The sequence below is a fragment of the Aphelocoma coerulescens genome, chromosome 15 (genome assembly GCF_041296385.1).
Source record: "Aphelocoma coerulescens isolate FSJ_1873_10779 chromosome 15, UR_Acoe_1.0, whole genome shotgun sequence".
NCBI classification, from domain to species: Eukaryota; Metazoa; Chordata; class Aves; order Passeriformes; family Corvidae; genus Aphelocoma; species Aphelocoma coerulescens.
This window is the reverse complement of record NC_091029.1, coordinates 15,046,200-15,071,913: the sequence shown is the minus strand read 5'-3', so window position 1 is coordinate 15,071,913 and position 25,714 is coordinate 15,046,200. Positions and strand designations below refer to the sequence as shown.

The window sequence follows — 25,714 nt, the reverse complement described above, 5'->3', positions numbered from 1 at the left end:
GAGCCCCACCCCCGGGCCCGCCCATTCACCCGCGGCCTTCCCCGGGCCCGCCCCCGCCCTCCCCGCCCCTCGCTCTCCCTGCCATGGCGGCCCCGCGGGCGGTGCTGGTGGCCGCGCTCCTGTCCCCCCTCCTGTCCCCCCTCCTGTCCCCGCTCCTCTCCGCCGTCCCGGCCGGCGCAGCCCCGTCCCCGGTGCCCCGCAATGTCTCCGTGCTGCTGGAGCCCGGCTCCGAGAGGCTGCGCGTCCTCCCCGGCCGCCACCCCGCCGCCGTCGCCTGGGCCAGCCTGGATGACCGCATCTCGCACGTCGGGTACGGACGGGCCGGGCCGGGCCGGGCTGACCCGCGTGGGACGGGACGGGACGGGACGGGACGGGACGGGACGGGACGGGACGGGGGTCGCATGGAGCCGAGCGGGCATGGGTTGGTGGGGGTTGCCGCGGCCGGGGTGGCGCCTCGTCCCACCCGTGTCCGTGACCCCCCGTGACCGTGTCCCCACAGCTGGGCCTTCCTGGAGGTGACCACCAATGCCTCGTACAATGACAGCCTGCAGGCCTACGCTGCCGGGCTCGCCGAGGCTGCCGTCACCGAGCAGGTAAGGGGGGACCCCTCCGGAAATGGGGTCCCGGGGGGCGTGACATGGTCCCTCCCCGGGCTGTCCCCTGCCGGTGACACCGCGGCCGTGTCCCCCAGCTGATGTACATGCACTGGATGAACACCATGGTGGGCTACTGCGGCCCCTTCAAGTATGAGAGCGAGTACTGCCAGAAGCTGCGGAACTACCTGGAGGCCAACCTGGCCTGGATGGAGGAGCAGATGGCAAAGGGGCAGGACCCCGAGTACTGGCACCAGGTGAGGATGGGGTACCCTCACCCCGGGGAACCCCCCTGTATCCTCCTGAGGCTTTAATCCAGAGGAGAGGACAGGGCAGCAAGATGTCCTGGCCGAGCTCCAGGTGGGATGACAGGGATGTGGTCATCCTCTTTCCTGGGGTGACTAGACGTGACTCGTGACTTTCTCCTGGCCACAGCCTCACATGCTGCAGTTGGGGTGCACAGGGGGTGGCTTTGTCACCCTCGGCCCTGGGTGCTGAGTCATGACCTTGCTGACAGTGACACTTCCCCCCTGTGCCTCTGCAGCAGCACTGAGACCCAGCTGGTCTGCTCTGTCCCCTGGGGGAATGAGGGAGCCTGTCCCCAAAGCCCCTCAGCCTGCATCCTCGCAGGAGCCGGGTGCCAGCTCTGTCCCCTGTCCCCAGGTGCGCCTGGCCTTGCTGCAGCTGAAAGGGCTGGAGGACAGCTACAATGGGCGCCTGGACTTCCCCAGGGACAGGATCACCCTGGCACCCTTTGGCTTCCTGTAAGCTCCTTCTTGGAGGTGGTGGAGAGTGGGGGATGGTTGTCCCAGGGTTTGGAGTGCTGTGGGGACAATTCCTGCATGTCTGGGAGCAGCCAGTTCTGCTCGCAGTCCACCTTGTCCACCTTTTCTGGGCACTTGTCTTCTGCTGCTGGAGCAGGACGGAGCCAAGGCAGGTTGTTCCCCACACCATGGGCTGGGTGGTGGGTTCCCCCCACAGCCCCTGCCTCAGTTTCCCCATTGCTGTGCTCCCCCTTTCCTCCCTCCTCATGCTACCAGGGTGCTCCCAGCACCAGTGCCTGCACTGGGGTGGGGTGGAGATGGACAGACAGAGAGCTCTGAGCCGGCTCAGCTCCAGGGCTGGGACATCCCTCACCTGACATCTTACGCCTTGCTTCCCCGCAGGCTGCTGCAGTTGGGGGGTGACCTGGAGGACCTGGAGTCTGCCCTGAATCGCTCCTCCCCACAGCGTGTCCTGGGCTCGGGCTCCTGCTCGGCCCTCGTGAAGCTGCTGCCAGGCCACCGGGATCTGCTGGTGGCCCACGACACCTGGACCTCCTACCAGGCCATGCTGCGCATCATCAAGAAGTACACGCTGCCCTTCCGCGCCTCGGCCGGCGGTGCGTGGGCTGGGCTGGGGGAGCTGTGCCTCACAAGCCCCTCCTGATGCCTCTGCATCCTCCCTCCAGGCAAGTCTCAGGTCCCTGGAAGCGTCCAGGTGTTCTCCTCCTACCCTGGCACCATCTTCTCCGTGGATGACTTCTACATCCTCAGCAGTGGGTTGGTGAGTGGGTCTGGTCCTCAAGGACCTCTCCTTGGCCCTGCTGCCGTCCCCGTCACTCCCTCCCCTGCAGGTAGCACTGGAGACCACCATTGGGAACAACAACCCGGCCCTCTGGAAGTACCTGGACCCCCGGGGCAGCGTCCTGGAGTGGCTGAGGAACATTGTGGCCAACAGGCTGGCCCGCAGCGGGCCCGAGTGGGCCGCGGTCTTCCGACGCTTCAACAGCGGCACGTGAGTGGGGTGGGATGGGTCCTGGGAACTGATCCTGGAGGGGTGGGATCGGATGGAGGGTGCCCAGGCTGCCAGAGGGATGCGTTCCTTGTTCTCCGTGCCAGGTACAACAACCAGTGGATGGTGGTGGACTACAATGCCTTCACGCCAGGCAGAGCGAGCCCAGCGCCGGGCGTGCTGACAGTGCTGGAGCAGATCCCGTGAGTGGCTCCATTCCTCCCTGAGCCCCTGCTGTCTCCTCTCTCATCGCTGTGGGTTTGGGGCAGCCCTGAGGGTGGTGCCTGCCCCAGCCCAGTGGGTGGTCACAGGGCGATGGGGTGTGTCTGTGACTAAAGGCTCTGGGGATGCTGGTACTGAAGTGATGGGTGACCCGCGGGATGTGTTCCCCCCAGCCCAGCATGTCCCCCACTATCCCCAGTGGCTTTTTTGGCCTCTTCTCTGACCAGTGCTCTTCCTCCCAGCGCAGGGGCCTGGTGGTGGTGGCCGATCAGACACAGCTGCTGTACCAGCAGGGCTACTGGGCCAGCTACAACGTGCCGTGAGTGCCATCACTCCCCACAGCCTGCCCTGTAACGAGGGGCAGCAGTGCTGGCCTTGCACCTGCTTGGTGCCAACTTGCTGGGTGCCCCCACCCCAGGTACTTTGAGGAGATCTTCAACGCCAGCGGGAACCTGGAGCTGGTGAGGAAATACGGGGACTGGTTCACCTACGACAAGAACCCGCGTGCCCAGATCTTCCGCCGGAACCAGACGCTGGTCCACGACCTTGACTCCATGATCCGCCTGATGCGGTGCGTGCTGGGCACCCCCAAACCCGCCTGTTCCGCCAAGGAATTTTCTGTGATCCATAGATTTTTCCCATGTCTTCACCATGGCTGTCTCCCGGCCCTTCTGCAGGTCCAACAACTACCTGCAGGACCCGCTGTCGCGGTGCAGGGGCTGTGACCCCCCCCAGAATGCTGAGAACGCCATCTCCGCCCGCTCCGACCTCAACCCTTCCAACGGCACCTACCCCTTCCCTGCCCTGCGCCAGCGCTGCCACGGCGGCATCGACATGAAGGTGTGGGAGCCAGGCAGCCCTGGGGTCTCCTCCTTGAGGGTGCACCCCCCAGCAGCTCTCCCGGGCTGTGCAGCCCCTTCCTGCTGCTGACTCGCTGCCCTGTTTTGTGTCCCCATCTCCAGGTCACCTCCTCGGTCATGGTCCCTACCTTCGGGCTGGTGGCGGTCAGCGGCCCCGCCTGGGACGACGTGCCCCCCTTCCGCTGGAGCGCGTCCCCCTGCAGCTCCCTGCTCCACATGGGCCACCCCGACCTCTGGACCTTCCCCCCAGTCAAGGTCCACTGGGACTGAGCAGGCACCGCCGGGCTGGTCCTGTCCGTCTGTCCATCTGTCCGTGGGCGTCTGTCCTGTGGGGGATCCCTCTGTGGGGGCAGCTGGGTGTGGGGGGGTCTCAGCTCTGTCATACCCTCAGCCCCTCGCTTTTTCTGCCTCTCAGGGTCCCGGCTGTGCTGCACGAGGGGCCAAGCCCAGCGTATCCCCTCCCTGCCATGGGGCTCTCCAATCCCAGGCCCTTTCCCTGGGTGCTGATGCCTGGTTTGGGGGGGGCTCTTCCCAGAAAAGGGGGGTCCTGGGAGGCCGGGGCTCGCCCTCAGCGTAGAGAGGAGGGGCGTGAACTGGTTTGGCTGTGGCAAATAAAGTGCTCTGTGCTGGTGGCTGTGCTTTGCTCTCTGCTGAGAGTCTCTGGTGGCTTGGATTAGGGTTGGGCTCTCGCAGGGGTCTTGCCCCCTCCCCATTAACAGGGTGATCTGCTTCTCTGCTGGTGGGAGGGTGTATGGCCAGTGAGGCCGGGTCTTTTGGGGTGCAGGCTGTGAAGGGTTCTCTGCTGCTGGGATGGGGGAGCCCCACCACTCACCCCCCAGGAGTGGGAGGCCATCCTCATGCCTTTTGTCCTCCTTTCCTCTGGCACCTGTGTGTCCCCATCCCCAAAACCCGCGGTGCAAAATCCTCTTAGGCAGCTCCCTTGATCCGCTCTGCCTCGTTAGGAATAACGAGGTCATTACTGGGGGATTAATGAGCGGTGGCTCGGCAGCGCTTTGAAGGTGCCAGGTTCCCACCGGGGCTGGGGCTCCCTGGGGGCTGCGGGGTGGTGGGAGGGAGCAGGTCTGGGCTGTTGGGGTGCTGGCACCACAGAAGCTGGGCTGGGTGCCCTGGGGGAGGTGGGATGTCCATACCCCACTGCTGGGACGGGTTGCAGGTAAGGTGGGAGTGGCAGAGCCCGTGTCCCCTGGTGTCTCCATGGTATGTGGGTTACTGTGGAAGAGAGGGCTGCTTTTAGGGTCCACATGCCTCAGCTTCCCCAGACAGATCACCACCACTGGGTGAGGGAGCAGCAAGGAGGAACAGGGCATGCTGGAAATGCCGCAGTGTTGCTGATTCCCTTTTTTTATTTCCTTAAAAGAGGAAAAACAAGCAGAATGTTGTTAAATATCATCCCAGCTGCTGCCACAGTGTCACCCAGGGACCCTGGCCGAGGGAAGTGACCAGGTGACAGCCTGGCATGCCTTCCTCAGGGCAGGGATCGAGCCAAAGGGGAGCAGGAGAGGGACAGGGAGGTGGGTGCAGGGTGGAAAGGGGCCCTGGAGCACTCCAGGGCTGAGCTGAAATGTGGTGTCCTCCCCAAGGGCGTCTCCAGCCTCATCCCTGTGAGCTGGGGGAGGTTCTTGCATCTCTTTCTTAGCTCCTGCCACCGTCCCATCCTCTCTCTGCCTACTGTGGGATGGGTGGGGGGTTGCTCCAAAGGCCCCCAGGGGGACTGGAGCTGTGCCCCCCCGGTACCCCCATTCAAGAGCTCCTCCTCATTCCCACCTTTCCAGTCCCCTGTGTCCCAAAAGCAGTGTGACTGTGCAGAGGTGCTGTGCTCTCTGCTGTTCACCCAGGAGCCCAGTGATGATGTGGGAAGCAGGGATGTTTTGTTGCCACCAAACACCAGCTTCGTCTGCTCCAGAGCTCTGCCCCTGCTCGGTGCCTGCCAGCAGTGGTGCTCTGGGGAATTTTGCAACACAGTTTGGGTCAGGGGACCGAAATCCCGTATTCTGGTTTCACTGCTGTCTGCCTGGCCCTGGGCCAGAACTGGGCACAGTGTGGGGCTCTCAGTGCACCCAGTTTGGAGTGTTTGGTTCCAGTGCAGTGTCCCTCCCTCGGGACTCCTTGTGCCCTCTGCTTCCAGGCTGCTCCCACTTGGCCAGAGGAACAGAGGAACCTTCTGCAGCTGCGGGGCTGTGAGCCAGGGCTGGGCCTTCCTCCAAATCCCACCTTCTTCCTCCTTGCCTGCTGTGGACGGAACCAGCCCCTCAGAGCAGAGGTAGGTAGGACTTTTACCCTGGGGGTGTCACCAGGGCTGGGTGACAAGGACGGGTCCCAGAGGAAAGGAGGGGGCTCTGCTTTGCCGGGGGGCTGCTGTACCTTGGGTCTGGGCCAAGCTCTGGCTGGGTCACTTGGGACAGCCCCTCTCCACGGGGTGACCTGTGTCCACAGGGTGCCCAGCATGGCACGGCCAGCTGGAGCTGGGGGGGCCTCATCTCAGGGGTCTCCCCCAGCTGGAGGGGCTGAGCCCCCCTGAGATGTGAAGCTCGGAGAAGATACAAGGGCTGCCGTGGGTGGGGGCTTAGCAGGGTGGGCAGAGGGGTGTGATGGCTCGTTTGGAGGCAGTGAGGGGTGTCTTGGCTGGGGATTTGGGGGGTGCAGGCTGCCCTGGCTACACCAGGGGTTCAAAGGCGAAATCCTAAAATCTGCTGGTACAAGTTTTTGGCCAGACCTGATAATATCCAGTGCAAACCCTTGCGGGTCCCCAAAGTAATTTGGGAGCTGCCTCTCCTCTTCCCCCATCACCTGGGAGCCCACATCCCGTCTCCCAGGCATGTGAAAGCTGCCGGGATTTGGCTGGCGGGGCCACACGTGTTTGTCCCCTCCGCGTCACCCGGCAGCGTGCCCGGCCATGGCTGGGCGCCTTCGGCACCAGTCCAGCCCCGCGGCTGTAAAACCCACCCAGGGCTGAGCAAACAGCGGGGCCGGGGCAATGTCTGATCCCTGCCCCTTGGCCAGCTGCGTGGCTGAGCACGGGGACCTGGGGACACCGGCACGGCCCCTCCGACGTCACCTGTCCCTTTTGTGTCCCGCAGACTCGGCGGTGGGTGAGGACACTCAGTGGGGTCCCGCGGGACACCAGGTAATCCCCGCCTGGGCTGCAGGACAGGGTGCGCACGGGGCGCCTGGGGACACCGGGGGTGCGGGGACCGGCGGGATGGAGGAGGGGGCGGCACAGCCTGTCCCGGGGATCTCCCAGGGAGAGCCCGTCGGTGCTGCTGCATCCTAGAGACGGGAAGGAACGCTGGGGACTGCCCTGTCCCTCCCGAGGGGCTCCTGTGCTCTGCCCCGAGCCCGCAATGGGCATCGGGGCTGAGGGGGGGGACCCGTGGGGAGCAGCTGGTGACTCCAGCACCTCTCTCCGGCAGAGCATCCGTTGTCAGGCCATGGCAGCCCAGCCAGTCGGGGGCCAGAAGCCCTTTCACGTCGTCTCGCCCGTTCTGGAGAGCCTGCCCCTCTCCAAGGCCGTGGGCACCAAGGTCTTCATGAAGCTGGAAAACGTCCAGCCCTCGGGCTCCTTCAAGATCCGGGGCATCGGGCACCTCTGCCAGGATGTGAGTGCGGGCATGGTGTGTGCAGGGGGCTGCTCCTGCCCTCATAGGGGGCACAGTGGGGGGACGCAGCCGTCCCCTTCCCTCTTTCTCTCCTGCCTTTCAGGCTGCCAGGAAGGGCTGCCGCCACTTCGTCTGCTCCTCAGGTAACTCCATCCCGAGCCAGGGGGGTGCTCCTGAGGAATCTGGGGATGTCCAGGGGGTCGAGCCCTGCCTGGCCCCTCACTCTCCACAGGGGGAAACGCGGGGCTGGCAGCAGCGTACGCAGCCAGGAAGCTGGGGCTGCCCATCACCGTGGTGGTCCCCAGCAGCAGCGGCCCCACCCCCGTGCGCAAACTGGAGGAACTGGGGGCGACAGTCGAGGTCTACGGCAAGGTACCCCCAAAACTGGCATCTGGGAGGTCCAGAGGGGGCTGAGCTCAGCCTGCTCATCGGTGCTTGGCAACCCCCATGCCAAAATGTCCCCCTCCTGCATCCCCTGCACCCCAGCATCACAGCAGGGTCAGCCTGGGAACCCTCACCCGTTCTGGTGTCCCCCAGCCCCGCAGTGACAAGGGACCATCCCTGGGTTGTGAGGGCTGTATAGAGCCCCTCTGAACCCCCACTGCTCCCCCCAGGTGTGGGATGATGCCAACAGGAGAGCCCAGGAGCTGGTTGAGACAGAGGGCTGGGTCAGCATCCACCCCTTCGACCACCCCTTGGTGTGGTGAGTGTTGCCAGGACTCAGCTCCTGCGCCCTCTCCCCATCCCTGGGATGGGATCCAGGCTGGCCCGGGGTGACCCCAGGCTGCATCCTCCTGCCCCTCACCCTGCAGGGAGGGTCACGCCAGCCTGGTCCGGGAGCTGAAGGACTCTCTGGAGGGCAAACCAGGTGCCATCGTGGTGGCGGTGGGCGGCGGGGGGCTGCTGGCCGGTGTCGTGGCCGGCCTGCACCAGGTGGGCTGGCAGGATGTTCCCATCATCGCCGCCGAGACCCAGGGAGCTCACAGCTTCCACGAGGCGCTCAAAGCCGGCCGCCTCGTCACCCTGCCCGACATCACCAGGTGAGCAGCCACGCGTGCAGCGAGCTGGCAGGGCTCACTGCGGTGTCCTCGCCTTGACCGCCTTGTCCCCTCCCGTCCCAGCGTGGCCAAGTGCCTGGGAGCCAAGACGGTGTCGGCGCGGGCGCTGGAGTGTGCCCAGGAGTGCCGGGTGATCTCGCAGGTGGTGCAGGACACGGAGGCCGTGCGGGCTGTGGAGCAGTTCCTGGGTGAGCGGGGGTGACGGGGACACCGCCGGACCTTGGGGGTCGCTGGAGTCGGGGTGCTGGGGGAGCTCTGACTCCGCGGGCGGTGCCAATGTCCCCCTGCTCCGCTCCCCGCAGACGACGAGCGGATGCTGGTCCAGCCGGCGTGCGGGGCCGCCCTGGCCGTGCTCTACTCGGGGCGGCTGCAGCGGCTGCAGAGCGAGGGGCGGCTGCGGGCCCCGCTGGCTTCCGTGGTGGTCGTGGTGTGCGGCGGCAGCAACATCCACTCGGCCCAGCTGCGGGCCCTGAAGAGCCAGCTGGGGATGGAGTGATGCCCGCCCCGGGTAGGGCAGGTGACAGAGCCTGGCTGGCACACTCTGCTTGCTTTCCTTCCAAAATAACCAAAATAAAGCCCGGGGCACGCGGGGCCGGACTCCTCACGCAGCCTTTTCCAGCAAGGATGGGGAAACTGAGGCACGGGGCTCGCACTGCAGGCAGGGATGGAGCCGGGGCGCTGCCTGTGCTGAGGGCGGGACTGGGGTCCACACATCTCGCTTTTCCCCTGGGACTCGCCAGGCATCCTCCTCTGCCCCCCTCTCCTCCCTCCCCCTGCTCCTCCCCAGGCTGTTTGGGCTGCAGCTCCCCACCTCAATTAGCAAGCGCTCCCTCTCTGACTAATTACTTTGCTACTGTCTTTATGCATTATTATTCTAATGATTATTAATTATTACAATCCTCTCCCGTTCCTGCCGCTCTGGCTGCGGCCGGACGAGAACCACGCGCTTGTTACGGTGATTTATCCGCGGGGATCCCCGGCTGAGTTTAACACCTGCGGGCTCCGAGGCGCTCCAACATGTGGAGGGGATATACCCCATCCTAGACCTCCTAAGATCCCTCTTTTCCCCCCATCCCACTCTTTTTCCCATCCTCCCTTAGGCTTTCCTGCTCTCCCCCGTTCCCACTCCGGAGTGCTGTGCTTGCTTTTAGCCCTTTGCTGTGGCGCCTCCTGGGGGTTTTTTTTGCGTCCTCCCAACAGTTCTCCCCTCTCCTCCCTCCCATTCCTGGGTGATGTGGGATCTTGCTCCTGCTGGTGCTCCCCAGCCCCACCTGGTTCCCCTGCTGAGCCCGTGCCCTGCGTGCCACCCCGTGAGGTTGGGCAGGGAGAGAAGCCTTCTGCTGCCCCAAAACCCCTCTCGTCCTCCTTCCTTTTGGAGCAGAGGGGTGTCAGCCCCAGGATCAGCTCACCCACATCCCCCCACAAAGCCCTTTCCCCTGACCTGGCTGCCAACCCCCGAGAAACCCCCTCCCTGCCCTCAGCCCCTTGCCCCTATACCTCCCACCTGCCAGGCCACTTCCCCAGGTGCTTCCTGGAGGCCAAACCCCCATAAATCAAAACTCTGCTGCTCCATCGTGAGCAATATCTTATGTAAAAAGGTGTTTCCAGGGAGCACCGAAGGCTGGAGAATCCTATTACGAGGCACACTATTAATTATACAGAGTCAGCCCAACCTACTCCAGCTATTTTTTATCCCAGGTCCAAAACCTGATTACTTTCCACCTTCTGCAGACCTTCCCCTTCCAAAAAAAAAGGCAAAAAGGTCAGAAAAAAAAAAAAGAAAAGAATACCATTGATGTTTGCCCAACAGCTTGTAAAAAGGAATTTATTCCTGGAATTCTGCTCAGGGGGAGCAGAGGAATCAGGAGCTCATTACGGTGTTTCTTCAGGTCCCATGGAAGAGCCCTTGCTGGTGGTGACATGGGCATGACTCGGGTTTGTGGTGACTCCCCTGGGCTCCCCAACAGGGAGATTTTCCCCATCCTGAGGGGACACTTGGCCTTTGGGTGCCAGCTGGGGGGATTGGCCTTTGGAGGTCCCTGGCAGGGATGTGGGAAGTGCAGGTGGTCTGGGGGCATCCCTATGGGGTGGCATGGCCCCAGCTGGTGGGGGGTCACCTGTGGTCACTCTGCAGCTGGAGGCAGGCAGGAATCCTGAGAGCTGTTGCCTTCCTGGGACCTCTGGGATGATGGGGACCCTGGCCTTGGCTCCTGCACCCGGCTTGGAGCTGCAGAGCTCCTCTGTGCCGGGGGATCACCCCTGCTCTTGGTGGCTGCTCCTGCTGAGCCCCATCCTCCTGCCAGCCTCTGGCCTGGGAGGTGGCAGCTTGGGGCATCATCCCCAACCCCTCCTGCAGCCTCTTCTCTCTAGGGCTCAGAGATGAGGTGTCCCAGCAGCCTAAAAACCACCCTCAGGTCCATGCCTTGAATTCTGAAATAATAGTAATAATGATAACAATAATAATGATGATAATAATAGTAGCAGCCAGTGTTCATCTCGTGGTTGACCTTGTGTTCCATTTTATATCCTCAAAATGATGCCAGGAGGGGGTTATTTACCAACACATTCCCTGTCCTTATAAAAAGTCCCCATCACCAGCTAGCATCGACAACCTGGAAGTGCTGGCGCCGAGGGGAGCAGCCAGCTGTGCTCCTGCCTCAGTTTCCCCACTTGAGAAAAGGGGAGAAGGCGTTTTTCTTGGGGGAGTGAGGGGACAGCAGTGTCTGTGCTGACCCCAGCTCCTGGCTGAGGGCTCCCTCGGGGCTTGGCCTGGCTCGTTGGCCACCCCGTTATTAATGCCAGTAATGGTATAGGAAGGATAAATTCCACCACTTGGCTGAACAGAGAAAATATGCAGAGAAGTGGCTGGCTTTCCATAAATCATCGGTGCTCCATGCTACAACCGAGCCAGGACTTAAAATTCAGGTCAGGAGAGAGGGACTCTCGTAAGCCAGCAAGGGAAGGTAATTTATTCTGTTTATACCGTTTTACTGCAAGACAAGGAGCGAGGGGGGGGGGGGGGCGGGGGGGTGAAAACTCTGCCATGATTTTGCATTTTAAATATTAGTTCAGAGCAGCAGGCTGCCTGGGACTTTTTATTTCTGTATCTCAAGGGGTAGAAAGCAGGAGAGAGAAGGGGAGTGAGCTGGGGTGCTGGGCAGGAGACCCCCCTGCTGCCACCAGTACCCCCAGGGACAATGGGGCAAAAGCTGCTGATGGCGTCCATGAACCCCCACGTGGGGTGTCCACTTCCAGCTGACCCCCGAGGCTGGAGGCACCCCCGAGCAGGGCTGCAGGTGCCCCTGGGCTGCTCTGGGAGGGTCTTGGGTGCCCCCCCAGGGGAAAGAAATCGTGCATTGGGCTGTCTGCTGTGGGGGAAGGCGCTGAGCTGGGTAATGTGCCCCTTCCCAGTGCCAGAGAGCTGTGGGAGTGCGGGAAACGGGGAGCACTGGGGTACCGGGGGGTGGTGCAGCAGCATCACCTCGTACAGGTGCACATCACTCACCCCAGGGCGTGCTGGGGCTGCTCCCCCAGACCCCACGCAGGGCTGGGTGACAGTGGGGGAGCCCGGCCAGCACCTCTCACGGTCTTGTGTTAAAATAAATCAAAATAAAATAAAATGAAAGGGACCAGGTGACCGAACAGTAGGTAACTAAAAGGTTTTTTATTCACATTGAACAACAAGAGCCATTCACACTAACAGCCTCCGCAAGAGGCAGCGGGGACAGGAAACCCACGACGCTTTCAGAAAACAACTTTTTTCTTTCCTTTTCCATTCTCCTTCCTTTTATTCCCTCCCCCCCCACCCCCCCGCCCCATCCTCTCACCTCCCTCCCTGGTGCCATCCCCTCCCTGCCTTCAAAATAGAAAAATTCGGAGCCTCCGATGACTAAAGTACAATAAATAATCAGTAAACACAAAAACATACTTTATTTGTTTCTCCTTTATACAAAATAAAGAAACTAGAAGCAAAAACTATAATACATCCTTAAATTGGCGGAGCCTCTGGGAATCGTTGGGGTGGGACTCGGCGTCGAGGCTCGGGTGAAATTTCTGCTGTTGTGGTTGGGTTGGTTTAGTTCTGGGGTTTATGGTTTGTTTGGGGTTTTATTTTGCTGTTGTTGTTGTTGTTGTGTTTTTCCTGTTTCTGCCTCTTTCTGGTGTCTTTTCCACCACGTGGGAGCCCAATCTCAGCCAGTCACTGGGGCAGCCCCGGGCCTTGCCCCCGCACAGCCCCTCCTCCTCCTCCCCACCGCCAAAAACCGGGTCCGAACCGACCTTCTCCTCGGGAGTAAAACGGGAACAATAAAAATAAGGGCAGGGAGGGGCCGGGGGAGGGGGTTTATTCCTGCTATTCCCCATCCCCCCCCTCCTGTGGTAAGGGATAATTTAAAAGGATGCTAATTAGCAGGGGGGAGCCCTGCCCCAGCCCCCTCCCCCGGTGCCGCCGGGGCGGTGGGACCTGTGTCCAGGCGAGTTCAGCTTTGGTCCGAGAGGCGCTGGTCCCGACGCCGGCGGGGTCTGCAGGGCTGGGCACCTTTCTCTGCCCCCCCGAGTGTCCGGGAAGGCGCCGGGAGGGGGGAGGTAGCGGGGCGGCCCCAAGGTCCCGGTGGGGCGGGGACGGGGAGGATGGGCGATGCCGGGATGCGTTTTGGCATCGGGCGGGGTGGCTTTATCCGGCCACGGGGGCGTGACCGGCCCTGGTGCGGCGCGAGGGGGGGGACACGCGTGGGCTGGGGGGACCGGGGGGTTTCCCCCGCGCACTCGCACACGCGTGCCCACGCCGGGCCTACCACACCGCCGCCTCGCTGAGCTCCGGGTTGGGGTGCGACAGAGCCCCGCTGTAGCCGCTATTGCTGGACATGGAGAAGGGCGGGCTGGGCCCCCCGCTGAAGACCTCCCCCGGGATGGGGTGCAGCGAGCCGGTCATCCCCGGCTCGGGGCTGGGGGTGTCGGGGTGCGAGATCATATCCGTGTACCTTTGGTTTTCTGAGGAGTGGTGTCCGCTTAGGGGGGGCTCCAAGGGTCCCAGGGGTGTGGAGCCGGGTCCTGAGTTCTGAAGGTAGCTGGAGTCGGCCGGGGACTGGGCTTGGGAGGGCGGCCCGTGGGGGAAAAAGTCATAGTTGCCTCCCGGCCCGTAGTAGTCACCTTGGTAATCTGTGGGAGGGGGGGGAAGAAGGATGGAGCGGGTCTCCTGAGGCTAAAAACCTCCCGAAATCCCGCCGCACCCCAAACCAGCCCTGTGCTGTCCCCTCCAACACGCTCTGCCGGCTCCCAAAGCGGGAGTGTTGGGACCCAAAGGGCGTGGGGGATTTGAGTCGAACCTGGACTGCACTGCCCATCACCCTCTCCTTGCCCAGCCTGGAGTGAGGGAGGGTGAAGAATCCGGGCTGGGAGAGCTGAGGGGGCCGGAAAAATGGGCTCGGTTTAGTGCTTAATTAATGGTGGGGAAAAAACCAACGTGTATATATTAATATATACGCATGTAAAAATGGAATGGGGAAAAGATAGATATAAAAAGAATGGGCAAAAATAAATATATACCGGGGGAAAATGTATATAATGGGAATATATATATATACACATTGGGAAAATTATATATAATAGGAAAAAATATAATATATATATATATAATGTGGAAATTATATGTGTGTTTAAGCAGCTTGGAAGGGATCTATAAACTAACCGCAGGGCAACAAGGGGTGCCTAGAAAGCCCCTGGTCAGATGGGAGACTTTGAAAATGCAGCTTTTGGGGGGGCTCTGAGGGGAGCGGGGGGAGAGGGGAGGCGCGGGGCCGCCCCGCTGCGCCCATCCCGTCCCGTCGGGGCAGCGGGGGGGCGGCCGGGCCGCACTGACCTTCCATATGCTGCGGGCCCGGGAGGTAATTGGAACAAATGCGGCCTGAAAGGGGGACAAAAGCCCCGCAGCTGGGGCTTTGTTCGCGGGAGAAGGGCCCCGCAATGCCGAGGGGGGCGGGGGTGGCGTGGGGGTGCGTGGATCTGCGTGTGCGCGGCTGCGGGCACGCGTGTGGGCACGGCGGGGAAAGGGGAAACCCGCGGAGAAGCGGGACGTGAGGAACAAAGGAGGAGAGCGGGGACAGGGCAGGGAGCCCGCGGGCCGCCCCTCACCTCCGTAGTACGTGTAGGGCGTGGAGCCGAGCATCTCGGACTCGTCGAGGCGGCCGCCGAGGGGCCGCATCCTGCGGGGGCTGCGGAAGAACGCGTGCCGGCGGGCGCCCAGCGCGCTCAGCTGCTTCATCCGCCGCTCCTTCGACCGACGGTTCTGGAACCACACCTGTGACCGGGCTGGGGTCAGTGCCCACCGCGGATGGGCGAGCAGGGACCCCTCTTGGTCAGCGACACCCCACCCCCCAAAGTCTGGGCGGGGAAAGCGTTGGAAATCTTGCATCCGCACGGGTTTTACAATATCTGGGTATTTTTTTTACCAGCGCCGACCCCTCCTTCCTGCTGCTGATACCTCAGAAAGTGCATGGGGACACCGCACCCCACAAATAACCAGCTTAATTAAAATCCTGCCCCTCCTTCCCCCAGCTGCATCCCCACATGCATCTCTCTCAGTCCCTGCAGCTGGAAAAATACAGGAGGGGGAAATTTCCCCTATGGATAGGGGGAAGAAGGGAGGAAACGTGGGAAGGAAAAAGGGGATAGGACTCTGGATCATGGCAGAAACAGGGAGAAAGCGGGGAGCAGGGGGACGAGCACCTGGGGCAGCAGGCAGGGAGTCAGAACAGCCGGCGGTGAGGATGGGAATAAAAGGGAAAGGGGAGACGCGGCCGCCTCTCCGCGGGCATTGCCTCATGCGAACCGCACGCCTCAGCAGCCTGGTGGGGCGTCTGGATTATTGTCTCAGTCCCCCAGGGATGGGGCAGCTCAGGGCTACGAGCACAGCACTCTCCTGAGGGACTCGTGCTCCCCTCTGCCAGGAGCCGGGAATCGCAGCTCCGCTACCGGCAGAGCCGGAGAGTCCTCCCCTATTAATGCCGCTATTAAAGCCCATTAATCCCTACATTTCCGCAGGGATTTTCTTCACGGGGGCAGCGCGGTGAGAAAGAGCCGGCTGCCTGCGGAACGCGATGGATGCTCCTCGCTTCCGCACGGCTGGAGCATCCATCTCCCGGCGCGCCGGGGATCCTGCTCGGCCCCGCGCAAAGCCAGGCTGCCTCGTGTTCTGGGAATGGGTTTCATCCCTTCCCACGGGGTGGGGGAACCCCGCTCACCCCCGAGAGCGTGGGGTGGGTGCAGGCCTGGGCCTGAAGTGACGCTGGCAGGGGACAAATGGGGTTCGCCTGTTCCCATTCCTTGAGGGACCAACCTCCGTGTCCCAGCCCCTTCCCGGCACCCGGGGGACGCTGTCACAGCCTTGAACTGTCTGGGCTCCTACAGGACCCCTTCCCCTGGCTCCCGGTGGGCTCGGGCTGTCCTACCTGGATGACTCTCATGTTGAGGCCAGTCTCTTGGGCCAGCTGCTCCCGGATGTGGCGGGTGGGTTTGGGGGTGGCGGCGAAGGCAGCTTTGAGGGTCTCCAGCTGCTTGGCTTTAATGGTGGTGCGGGGCCCCCTCCGCTTGGTGCCCGAGTTCTGCTCCTCGTTCTCGTTGTTGGTGGTCTCCTTGTCCGAGGAGGTTGAGTTGTCCGTTTCCTTGGTGTCGTCCTGCATGGGGTCCTGGAGATCCGGGGACAAACTCCTGTCTGTACACGAGGACACTGTAAAGGAGACCCAGAGAGGAAAGGGGGGGGGGGGGGTGGATGACTTAGGGGAGAGATTGACCCCCCTCTCCTCCGCCCTCCCCGGCCCACCCGGCCCGGCTGCTTTCCAGGAGAGGGGTTGGGGGGTGCTGGAGAGCAGCAAGGGGTGCAGATGGCCTCTGCCCCGCTGGTTCCCCTAAAGCATCACCCCCCCCAACACCACGCGGAGCTCCGGGCAAGCGCCACCCGCTCCAGCTCTGTGCACCGTGTCGTGCCGGCGGGGGGCAGCTGGGGAGGGGGCGATCCCCCAGGCCCGCCGCTGCCCCCGGCGCTGCCCCTCTACTCCCGTGCCGGGAAGCAGGATGCGCCACTGGGAAAAATGCAACCGGTCCCTGCCGGGGTTTGAGGGGTCCCCGGTCACTGCCTTGAGCCTGGCTCACCCCCCGCCCCCAGCCACCGAGTTCCCCCCGGGGACCCTGCAGCCGGCACCCCCCCAAGGCCAAGCTCTACTCGCCTCGCTCACAGCAGCGGCCCCACTGACTGGCGTGGCAGGATCCGGCCCCGGGTGCTGGACGGAGAGAGAGCCCACGGAAGGGGGTGAGCAGGGGCGCCCGGCATGGCTGGGACAGCAGGAGGGGGCCTGGCCCTGCTCTCCTGACGCAGAGACAGCTTCCAAGGAAGTCAAATGGGAGCTTTGCCTCTGGGTGAAAGGAGGCGAAGGATCAGGCCCACGGCGCGGGGGGACCGGGCACACTCGCAGGGGGGGCTCTGGGGAGTGAGGGGCTCCCGAGCCGGCCCTTGGGGGGATCCTGGTTCCCCCCGCCCCGCATCCCCGTTGCCGTAGGGGCCGTGCGCGGGGCAGGAGCCAGGGCTGGAGGGGGGAGCTCATCCCACGCGTGTCCGCGTCCCACGTGGGGGTGTCACAGAGGCTTCCACCCGGTTCGAAGCCTTTCACCCCAAATTCCTCCCTCCCCCGGCGGATCAACTGGCTGCGGGTTGCAGCCCCTCATCCCAAAAATCCAAACCTCCTTCCCGGCCGGGAGGTACCGGCAGCTCGGGGCTTGTGCCTGCGCTCTCGGCGCTGCCCTCTCCTGCCGGTGCCGGTGGCAGGGATTACCGGGGGGGTCGGGCTGGCCGCGGGGTGCAGCCCCTCAGCCCACAGATCCAAGCCTCCTGCCCGGCCGGGAGATGCCGCCGGAAGGAACCGACGGCGGGGACGGAGCGGTGGGCGGGCTGAGCCGCTCGTACCTGAGTTGAGGCTGCCTTCCTTCAAACTGGGAGAGTTCAAATAATCCTCTTTGCAAACAAATTTGTTTTCGTCGATGATATAGAGTTCCTCGCCCGTGGAAAGCTGCTTGTTGCAGACCATGCAGGTGAAACAGTTCAGGTGAAAGACTTTATTCCGGGCTTTTCGGACGAGGTCACTGGGAGAGATCCCTTGGGAGCAGCCGGCGCATTTGGTACCAAACCTCCTGGGAAGGGGGAGAAAAGCAAGAGCTGGAGCCCCGGCAGCGATGTGCTGGGCGGGGGCTGTGTGTGTGCGCTGTACCGAGCCCCCTCCTCAAATCCCACCGCGGGAGCCCGATTCTCCAGCATCTCCCGATGGAAGATTTGGGGGAACAAGCGATTCGCACCTTTGGGGCGAGGATGAGGAGAGCCTTAATCCCCGAGCAGCCCTGGCGCTGGGCTGCGGGCAAAGGGCAATTTTGGGGTGTCCCTACCCGCGGGGAACACACACGAGCATCCTCGCCCGGATTTGGCCCCAGAAGGGACGGGCGGGAGGGGAGGGCGGCGGGGAGGCCCCTCCGCGCTCCGTGGGACACGATTTCGTTTCAGCCGGTGTCTCCCGGGAGGGGAACGGGGGCACCGGCCTGAAAATCCCGGGGAGAAAACGGGGCTGATCACGGCCAGAGAGACGGAAAAAGGGAGCGGCGGGTGCGGGGATCAGAACAACGGGCGGCGGAGGAGGGGGCTGCGCTGCCCGAAGCGTCCCACGGTCCCAAACCTGGTCCCCAGCCCGTCCCGCTCTCCCGAGGGGGAATTTTTCCAGATCGGGGGGAGTGCTTTGTAAATCTCCGGTTTTCCCTTCCTTCCCAGAGCAGGTCTGGGCTTAGGTGTGTTTTTGTTTTTGTTTTTTTTTTCCCAAGGAGATGTTTTTTTTTAAAAAAAAAAAGAAAACAGAAAAAAGAAAAAAATTTCTAGGGAATCCGAATCGGCTGGGATCTCCCAAGAAAAAAAGAAAAGGAAACAGAAACAAAAACAAACAGCCAAAACCTCCCACAAATCCCACAAAACAAAACTCAAACCCTCACAGAAAAAGCAACAACAAAAGATAAAAAACACAGCAAAATAAAACAACAACAAAAAATTCCAACAAAAAAACCCAAACCAACCGAACAAACAAAAAAGAAAATTATACAAGAAAGAAAAAAAAAAAAAAAACAAACCAAAAAACAACAAACCAAACCCCTCAACCCCCAAAATAAACAAAAAAACTCCCACAGAAACAAAAATTCTGCCCCCAGAACAGTGAGCAGGGGCTGTCGCTGCCGGGTCCCCGAGGTCCCCGGGGGCTGCCAGGCCCCGGTGCGCCCACGCAGGGTCCCCCCTTTTTCCCCTCGGGCCGCGGCGCAACTTCTGCCTCCCTCACTGCTCGCCGTGACGTTGATGTAGTGCGAGCATTAGGAGTCATAAGTCATCGCCCCCCTTTGCCATGCCGGCCCCTAATTTCCTCTCGGCACCTTATCGCGGTCATTAGGGGCGTTTAAGGTGCGGGGTCCCCGGGAGGGGCGGGGGGAGGATTTGGCCACCGTCTTCACCGGGGCCTGCGGTCCCGGGAAGGGGGCTCGGGGCGCCAGGCCGGGCCCGGAGCGGGGCACACAGCGGGTCCCCCGGTGCCCGCCGAGGCCTGGCGCGACGGGGCGGGCGGTGGCACCGGCGGAGCGGGGCCCGGGGCTGGCGGAGGAAGGTCGTGGGGAGGTGGGGAGGGGGCACAGCCTCGCCGCCACCTCAGGCTGCAGCAGCAGCCGTAGCGCAGCCGCCGGGTCCCCCCGGGGCTTCCCGGGGCCGGGGGTGCTCCCGAGGGAGCGGATGGGCAGCGGCGGTGCGGAGCCCCGGCAGCGAGGGACGGGAGGGGACCCCCCCTGAGCTCCCCAAAGCTCCGGGGAACACCCCAGGGAGGCAGCGGAGGCCGGGCGCGATGAGGAGCTCCGCACCCTCCGCTACCCGCTGGGGTGGGGGTGAGGACTCACCTGAAAAAGTCATTTTTGCAGTAGAGTTTCCCTTCCCTGGAGAAGCATTTCTCGGTCAGGTTGCACTTGCACTCGCAGCACTGGACGCATTTGATGTGCCATGCCCTGTCCAAGACGTTCAGTAGGAACCGGTCCAAAATCGGCCTCTCGCAGCCCGCACAATGCACCATCATAACCTCCGCCGGGGGATGGAGACGCTCAAAAGGAGAAGCCAGCCCCGCGCCGGCAAACGGCGGCGGCAAAAAAAAAAAAAAAAAAAAAAAAAAAAAAAAGGCAAAAAAGAGGGGGGGAAAAAAAAAGCAGGGGAAAATAATACAAAAATAAAATATAATAAAATAATATAAAATTGAATAAAATAAAATATAAAATAAAATAGCAAAAGAAAAAAAAAGAAAAAAAAACCAGGAAAAAACCCAAATCAAATGAAACGAAATAAAATAAATTAAAATGGAATAAAATAAAGAAAATAAAAATAAAATAAAAATTTTAAAAACCCAAAAGGAAATAAAATGGAACGAAATAAAAGAAAAAAATTAACAAAATATAGAAGAAGGAATAACAAAAAATTCAGGAGAGGACAGCGGGGCGGCTGTCAAGTTCTTCCCCCTCTTCTCTCCGGAGCCTCGACGACGGGAGGGGAAAAACGATGTCCCCCCCCAAAATAATCCAAACCACCCCCGAGAAATAATAATAACAATAATACTAAAGACCCCCCCAAATCGCCCTCCGGCGCCTGCGGAGCGGCCCGGGAGCCGCCGGAGCGGCGGCCGCGCTGCTGGCGGGCTCTGCGGCAGCGGGCGCGGCGGGAGGGGTGCATGAACCCCCCCCTGCAGCCGGCAGCCCCGGTGCCTCGCTGTGCTCCGCCGCCGCCGCGTCGCCACTCTCATGCTGTCCCCATCGCCAGCTTTGTCCCCCGCCTTAGTAATTCGCGCATCCTTATTCAGATTTGGTGACGTCGCGGGCCGCGTCACCCGGGATGCGGCCAATGGGAGGGCGGTAACCATGGCAACCTCTTAATTTATAGCATATCTAAATTGGCTCCAGCCTTGTGCTTGGCACAGAGGGAAAAAAACAACGCGCCTCTATTGTTGAGGGTGGCTTGTACCTGGGCCGCGAAGTGAGTACGCACCTGGCTGGGGGGCCGGGGGGGCACGGCCAAAACACCGCTGTCCCACCGTTTTTCCTTTAACTTTTATTTGAATTTCCGTTTATTTCTTTTCAAGGGATGCTCGGGGAGGAGTTGGGGGGTCCCGAGTTGCTCCGGGCGAGAGCATCACCTGGTTTTTGGGGCTTTCTGTTTGTCTTGCACAAGGGGAAGAGATGCTTTTGTCTGGAAGAGCAACAAGTGGGAAAGAGAAGGGGGGTGGATTTGGGAGGGGGGAGGGGTTGGTGGGGATGGGGAGGAGGCCGGGGGCTCCTTCCCGCAGCGGAGCGGGATGAAAAGTTCCCCCGGAGGTATGCGGCCCCCCCGCCACCCCCGGCCTTTGTCCCAGGGCCCGCCGCCCCCTCGCCCCTTCCCCGCTCCGCGCACCCCGCGGGGGGAGAGGGCTCGGGGCACCCCGGGGCGGCGGCGGGCGCTACCCCCTCCCACGCTGTGTTTTCTCTCTGGTTCCAGGTGCGGCGGAGCTGCGACCCGCGGGAGGGACGGGGTAGCACCGGCCCCGGCCCGGGGTCAGGGCGGGTTTTGGGGAAGAGGATCCAGCCTGGGGCCGGGAGCTGCTGCCCCAGGGGGGTCGGGGCGGGGGGCGGCCCCGCTGCCTCTCCCTCCGTTTCTCGGGGATTTCGGGAGGGGAGGAGGTAGCGCTGGGGTCCGGCCGTGCGGGGAGGAGGAGGAAAGCGGCGGGGCAGGTGAAGGCCGAACCTTCCTTCCCCGTTCCCCGACGTTTTCTCTAGCCAAAATCCCTGAATTTTTATATTAAAAAAATATAAATTTTTCCCCCCTTTTCCCTCTCTCCGGCCCGAAGTAACTGGTGGCTGTGGAGCACCCTGGTGCTGGGAAATGCTCTCGGTAGCGGCAAAAATAAAAAGAGAAATCTACCTCAAAATCCCAATGAATCTGCCATGGCACGAGGGCATCGGCGGGAAGTGGAGTAGGTTTTGTGTGCAGGGATGTTTGTGGAAAGAGGGAGAATCGAAATAAGAAAATACAGAGAGAGAAGAGATTCAGAAGGAAAAAAAAAAGAGAGAAGGAAAAGGGAAATAAAAAAAGCACAGGAGGAAAAGGAGAAAATGTACGCAGAAGAAAAGAGACAGAGAAAGGAAAAGGAAGAGAGAGAGAGAGAAGAAAAATAACGGAAACGAAAAAGGAAGGAAATAAGAAGAGACAGAGGAAAAACACAGAAAAACGAAGAAAAAATAAAAGAAAGGCAAAGAAGCAAAGCAAGAAGAAATAACTGAACGAAAGAAAAAATACATAGAAATAAAGAAGGCAAGGAAGAAGATGGGGAAAATTGAAGGAAAAAATAAGGGAAAAGGAAAAATAAACGGAGGAAAGAAATAAAAAGACAAAAAGAATGGCAAGAATGGGAAAGAATGGAAACCAAAAGGGAAGGGCGAAGGAAAAGCGCCAGAGCCGGGGATCAAGGAAGAGGAGGGGGAAGAAAAGAAAACAAAGACAGAAGGAAAAAAGCCAGGAGAAAGAGAAGAAAGGAAATTAAAACTGCAGCGAGCTAAAAAGGGGAGAAACGAGCAAGAAAGGCGAAGGCACGGGAGGGAGAAGGAGGGACCGGACCCTCGGCCGATTGCGGCCGCGCTCCCGCCGGGCTCTGCCGAAGTTTGCGGGATTCCCTGGGCTCTTCTAGGGAATTTGGGAGCCGCGGAGAGGTGCGGGGATGTGCGGGGATGTGCGGGGCCCGCTCCCGCCGCAACCCCCACGGATTTCGGGGCAGGATCCAGCACGGGAGCGGGGACAGGGCGTCGGGAGCATCGGGCAGGCCCCACTCCCCGCGCCCGCGGGACCCTCCCACGGCCCCGCACGGTGGAGAAAACCCGCGGTGTTGAGGGGCTGGAGATCCGCGGCCACACGCGTGTCCCTGGGCGAGGATGCGCGCTCACACAGCGCCAGCTCCGCACGCACACGCGTGGCCGCAGCCACCGCAGGCTGCTGATCCCACGCGGGCGCGGGGGGCGGCCGGGGCCGTCCCAGTAAGTGCGGGAGTGTGGGTACGCCACGTCCCGCGCCGTGACGGGCCCCTCTGGATAAACCTATGGATAATCTGCGTCCTGTGGCTAGCCCGCACGGGTGCTGTTTGTGCCCACGCACTCGCGCTGCTCTCCCGCGGCCTCACGCACCCCGTGTCCCCCCTGGGCTCCGTCCCGGCCACCCTCTGCTCCCCCAGCCCTCTCCCCACCCAGCCGGGACCCCCAGCTGGGAACCCCCGCCCCGTCCCCTGCGGGCCCGGCCGCGGCTCGGGGGCGATGCCGGGGGGTCCCGCTCCCCGCGGCCGCCCTCGGCTCCCTTTTTCGTTTGAAAGTCAAGGAATAAATAAATCCAAGGGGAAGGGGAGGAGGGAAAAACCACCCCGAGCCCCAAGAAACTCCCCCCCAGCCACATTCCCCCATGGTAACAGATGGTAATTCAGGGCCCATAAGACCGCCTATACGTAACTAATAAACCTTTTGTGTTTTAACAGGGTAATGCGTGGAGAAGCAGTGTCGCTTATACAAGATGTTGGAGGAATTTACTATATTATTAAGGGCAAAAAAAAAAATCCCCTTTCAAGAATAAAGTGTATCAACTTACAACACAACAGACGGCAGAGGGATAAGTGAAACAGACAAAAGACAAACAAGATAATAATCTGTTTCCAATCAGTTAAGCCCTGTAGAATTTGTAATACGCGGTTTGCATATTCCCCCCGTGTTTTGTAATTAATTATCTATCTGTTCGGATGCATCGCAGCCGACTTTGTGGATATTTCCAAGTATTTTTGGGGTTGTAGGCGGTGATCACGCCGGGAAAGGAGCGCGGAGCGGGGCCGGGCTCGGCGGCTCCGGCCGGCCCGAGGATGCCGAGCCCGGGCGCGGTGGGAGGCGGCGGCTCCGCGCCGCTCCGCGCTCCTCTGGCGGGCGAGGCTGCTCCCCCCGCGCTCCCCTCCTTTTCCCTGGTAAGAGGGGGGACGGGGCAGGTTTTAACATTAAACAAACCCAGCAAGCATCTCCTCGCCGGGCCATAGGCGTTTCTGAGTGACTGCGTTACAAATTGTAAATTTAAATAGCTCACAGGATTCATTACCTCCCGCGTCTGATTTCACCCAGCCGTGAAAAATTGTCCTGGTGTACCACTGAGAAAGGGTTTGCTGCAAAGAGCCACAGTCTAATCACCAGCTTTCTCTCGCCAACAAAAGTGTAATTATTTTGTTTTGGGTGTAAATATAACCCACGGTACAAAAAAAAAAAAAAAAAAAAAGAAAAAAAAGAAAAAAAAAAAGAAAGAAAAATATAAACCTCCAGCAGCGTCTGAATGCATTACAGGGCTGTTTAGAAAGATCCGTCCTAAATTAATACCAAGGTTAAAAGGGGAAGGCAGCTGGGACATGGAAATTTCCGTATTATTGGGGCGGGGGGACACGAGGTGAGTGCGAGTGTGCACAGCGCCGGCGAACAATGCGGCCCCCCCCGCCCCGCGCACAAAGCCCCACGCAGCCCCCACGCCGCCAGCCGGGCCCCCCCGACCCACGGCTCCTTCTCCCCCTCCTCCCCATCCCCAAAGGGGGCCCGAGGAAGGTGCCGCGGAGAGGGGATGCCCCAACTCTTTGCTCCCCACTGGTGCTGCTGGAACCGCCGGCGGGTGTGAAAAAGAAAACAAACAAACCAAGCGCTCCAACCGCACCGAGGCCCAAATACAAACCAACAGCCGGGGGGATTTTTAATTCGGGTTTTTGTCCCGTTTACTTAATTTTAACGAATTTTTTGTTTCCTTCCCTCCGAGCTCCGGCATGGGGTTTCGGTGGAAGAAAAGGCACAAAACGAACGGCGATGCCGGCGGCATGGAGAGGTGGAGCGGCCGCGGGACCGGGCTCTGTTGAGGCGGTTTAACGGGAAAAAACAAAACCACACCACAAAAAAAAAAAAAAAAAAAGGGAAAATAAATTCCAAACCGAAGTGAAGACACAAAAATCTCGAGCGGGGGCGGAAAAGCGGGTACCGCCGGCGGCCGCGGAGCTCGGAGAGCCGTCGGTGCGAGCTCGGTGCGGAGCGCGGTCCCCGGAGCGCCCCGGGACCCCGCGGGACCCCGGCCCGGGCTGCCGCTCCCGGGTCTGGGGGCAGCCAGCGCCGACCGAGGTGCCGCTTCTCCCTGCTCCCCTCGACCTTCCCACAGTCACCCCCCACCTTCTCCACAGCCATTTTAATCAGTCCCTTTTATTTCCTGCGGGTTGCGGTGATTAGCGGAGCTTTAATTGCACCCCCCAGCCCTTCCTGGCTCCAGCCCCATCCCGGCACCCCCCGATCCTCCCCGCCCCGACGGGTCCCCGGCGCTAACCCGGCCCTGGCTCGGGGTCCCGCTCTGCGCGGAGCCGGCCCGGAGCGCCCGCGGCTGCCGCTGCCCGCGATGCCGACCCGCGGGTGGGCAAAGCCTGGCTGTGAGCAGCGTGTGTTGATAGGAACGAGCCGGAGAGAGGCAAACCCAGACCTTCGGAAACTTAGTGACTTGAGGGGGATGCGGCAAAGAACTCGCTCCAAATTTCCTCGGGTGATCCCCGGCCCGCTACAACCTCCCGTCGATGCGACCGCCCCCCCGGAGGGGCTGCTCGAGCCGTTCCCACCCGCTCCCCCCGCCGCCTCCCCGCTAATGAGCGTGTGTGTTGACACGGCGAGGCGATGCCCCCGTTTGCTTTTGTTTGGGAGGTGTGAAAGAGGGAATCTGCATGAGAAAAGCCGGCGGCAACCGCGGAGCTCCGCATAGCAGCGGCGGGACGGAGCGAGCCGGTGCGTGGGGAGCCCGCCCTGGCGGGGCAGAAGCCCCCGGAGCGGGGGGGGTCGGGGGGCACACGGGGGGGCAAGGCTGGAGCTGGGGCTGTGGAGCTGTTGGCGAGGCAGGGAGGGGAAGGGAGCTCGCCCCGGTGCTCCTTTCGGGGGTCTCACCCCGGGTACGCCCCGCACAAGGGGCCCCCGAAACTGTCGGGGCGTGGGGTGACCCCCACAGGCTGCGCCCCTCTGGGTCCTCCTCCCTCCCTTGGATTTGTTCGGGAAACAGGGAGGGGGCAGCTCTCGGCCCGCACCTGCGGGCGGGATGAGGGGAGCGCAGCGCTCCCACCTCGCTGCTAAACGGGCACCGTGGGGGGACCCGGGGGGACACAGGGGGAGCTGAGCACGCTCCAAAGACCCCGGAGCCAAGGGGGTAGGCAAGAGAGGGGGGGAAGCTCCACAGGAGCGGCGAGGGGGCGGTTTTCAGGGGGAAAGTGGAGCAGGAACGCCGCTCCTTCCCGCCCACGTCCCGAGTGGAAGAGGAGTCCCGCGCCAGGACGGATCCGACACCGATGCCTTCGGCAGGGCTGAGTCCCGGGATGGAGGAGCCCGGCTGGGAGCGCGGCCCCGCGCAGCGCCGGGTCCCGCCGAGCCCCCGAGCCCTGCCTGGCCCGGCCCCGCCGTGGCCCCCTCGGTGTCCCCCGTGTCCCGCCGGAGCCGCGGAGCTC

The 25,714-nt window shown here is 61.6% G+C and overlaps 3 protein-coding genes across 5 annotated transcripts; 2 read left to right on the top strand and 1 right to left on the bottom strand.

Moving 5' to 3' along the window:
• The first annotated feature begins 67 nt into the window (after window positions 1–67).
• On the top strand, window positions 68–4,080 carry PLBD2 (phospholipase B domain containing 2). The gene is made up of 12 exons (XM_069030652.1): window positions 68–310; window positions 500–593; window positions 692–850; window positions 1,257–1,357; window positions 1,760–1,974; window positions 2,044–2,138; window positions 2,209–2,369; window positions 2,474–2,569; window positions 2,836–2,907; window positions 3,007–3,159; window positions 3,266–3,428; window positions 3,551–4,080. Exons 1-12 carry the CDS (start codon window positions 84–86, stop codon window positions 3,716–3,718), a joined length of 1,704 nt encoding a protein of 567 aa, XP_068886753.1. The 5' UTR covers window positions 68–83; the 3' UTR covers window positions 3,719–4,080.
• A 494-nt stretch (window positions 4,081–4,574) lies between these two features.
• Window positions 4,575–8,713, top strand: SDSL (serine dehydratase like). 2 transcript variants are annotated; one of them, XM_069030654.1, is made up of 9 exons: window positions 4,575–5,729; window positions 6,547–6,593; window positions 6,880–7,065; window positions 7,169–7,208; window positions 7,298–7,437; window positions 7,680–7,768; window positions 7,878–8,105; window positions 8,187–8,311; window positions 8,426–8,713. In XM_069030654.1, the coding sequence occupies exons 3-9, from the start codon at window positions 6,898–6,900 to the stop codon at window positions 8,617–8,619; spliced, it is 984 nt and encodes a 327-aa protein (XP_068886755.1). In that variant the 5' UTR covers window positions 4,575–5,729; window positions 6,547–6,593; window positions 6,880–6,897; the 3' UTR covers window positions 8,620–8,713. The 2 variants fall into 2 exon arrangements, with proteins under 2 accessions (XP_068886755.1, XP_068886754.1); XM_069030653.1 differs by lacking the exon at window positions 4,575–5,729 and having other exon boundaries at window positions 6,468–6,593.
• A 4,199-nt stretch (window positions 8,714–12,912) lies between these two features.
• On the bottom strand, window positions 12,913–19,252 carry LHX5 (LIM homeobox 5). Of its 2 annotated transcripts, none has more exons than XM_069031065.1 (5): window positions 19,080–19,252; window positions 17,077–17,300; window positions 15,569–15,846; window positions 14,253–14,418; window positions 12,913–13,280 (listed from the first exon to the last, which is right to left on the bottom strand). In XM_069031065.1, exons 1-5 carry the CDS (start codon window positions 19,250–19,252, stop codon window positions 12,913–12,915), a joined length of 1,209 nt encoding a protein of 402 aa, XP_068887166.1. The 2 variants fall into 2 exon arrangements, with proteins under 2 accessions (XP_068887166.1, XP_068887165.1); XM_069031064.1 differs by having other exon boundaries at window positions 15,569–15,827; window positions 17,052–17,300; window positions 19,080–19,249.
• Between the last annotated feature and the right edge of the window lie 6,462 nt (window positions 19,253–25,714).

Bases quoted from the DNA above. Each gene is read 5' to 3' on its own strand.
- PLBD2 (XM_069030652.1), top strand. From the start codon at position 84: ATGGCGGCCCCGCGGGCGGTGCTGGTGGCCGCGCTCCTGTCCCCCCTC. The intron at 1,975-2,043 runs GTGCGTGGGCTG...TCCTCCCTCCAG, and splicing joins CTTCCGCGCCTCGGCCGGCG to GCAAGTCTCAGGTCCCTGGA. The intron at 3,160-3,265 runs GTGCGTGCTGGG...GCCCTTCTGCAG, and splicing joins TCCATGATCCGCCTGATGCG to GTCCAACAACTACCTGCAGG.
- SDSL (XM_069030654.1), top strand. From the start codon at position 6,898: ATGGCAGCCCAGCCAGTCGGGGGCCAGAAGCCCTTTCACGTCGTCTCG. The intron at 7,066-7,168 runs GTGAGTGCGGGC...CCTGCCTTTCAG, and splicing joins TCGGGCACCTCTGCCAGGAT to GCTGCCAGGAAGGGCTGCCG. The intron at 7,209-7,297 runs GTAACTCCATCC...CACTCTCCACAG, and splicing joins CCACTTCGTCTGCTCCTCAG to GGGGAAACGCGGGGCTGGCA.
- LHX5 (XM_069031064.1), bottom strand. From the start codon at position 19,249: ATGGTGCATTGTGCGGGCTGCGAGAGGCCGATTTTGGACCGGTTCCTA. The intron at 17,301-19,079 runs GTGAGTCCTCAC...CCCCCTTCCCAG, and splicing joins TGCAAAAATGACTTTTTCAG to GAGGTTTGGTACCAAATGCG. The intron at 15,828-17,051 runs GCTCCGTCCCCG...GTGTACAGACAG, and splicing joins AGCGGCTCAGCCCGCCCACC to GAGTTTGTCCCCGGATCTCC.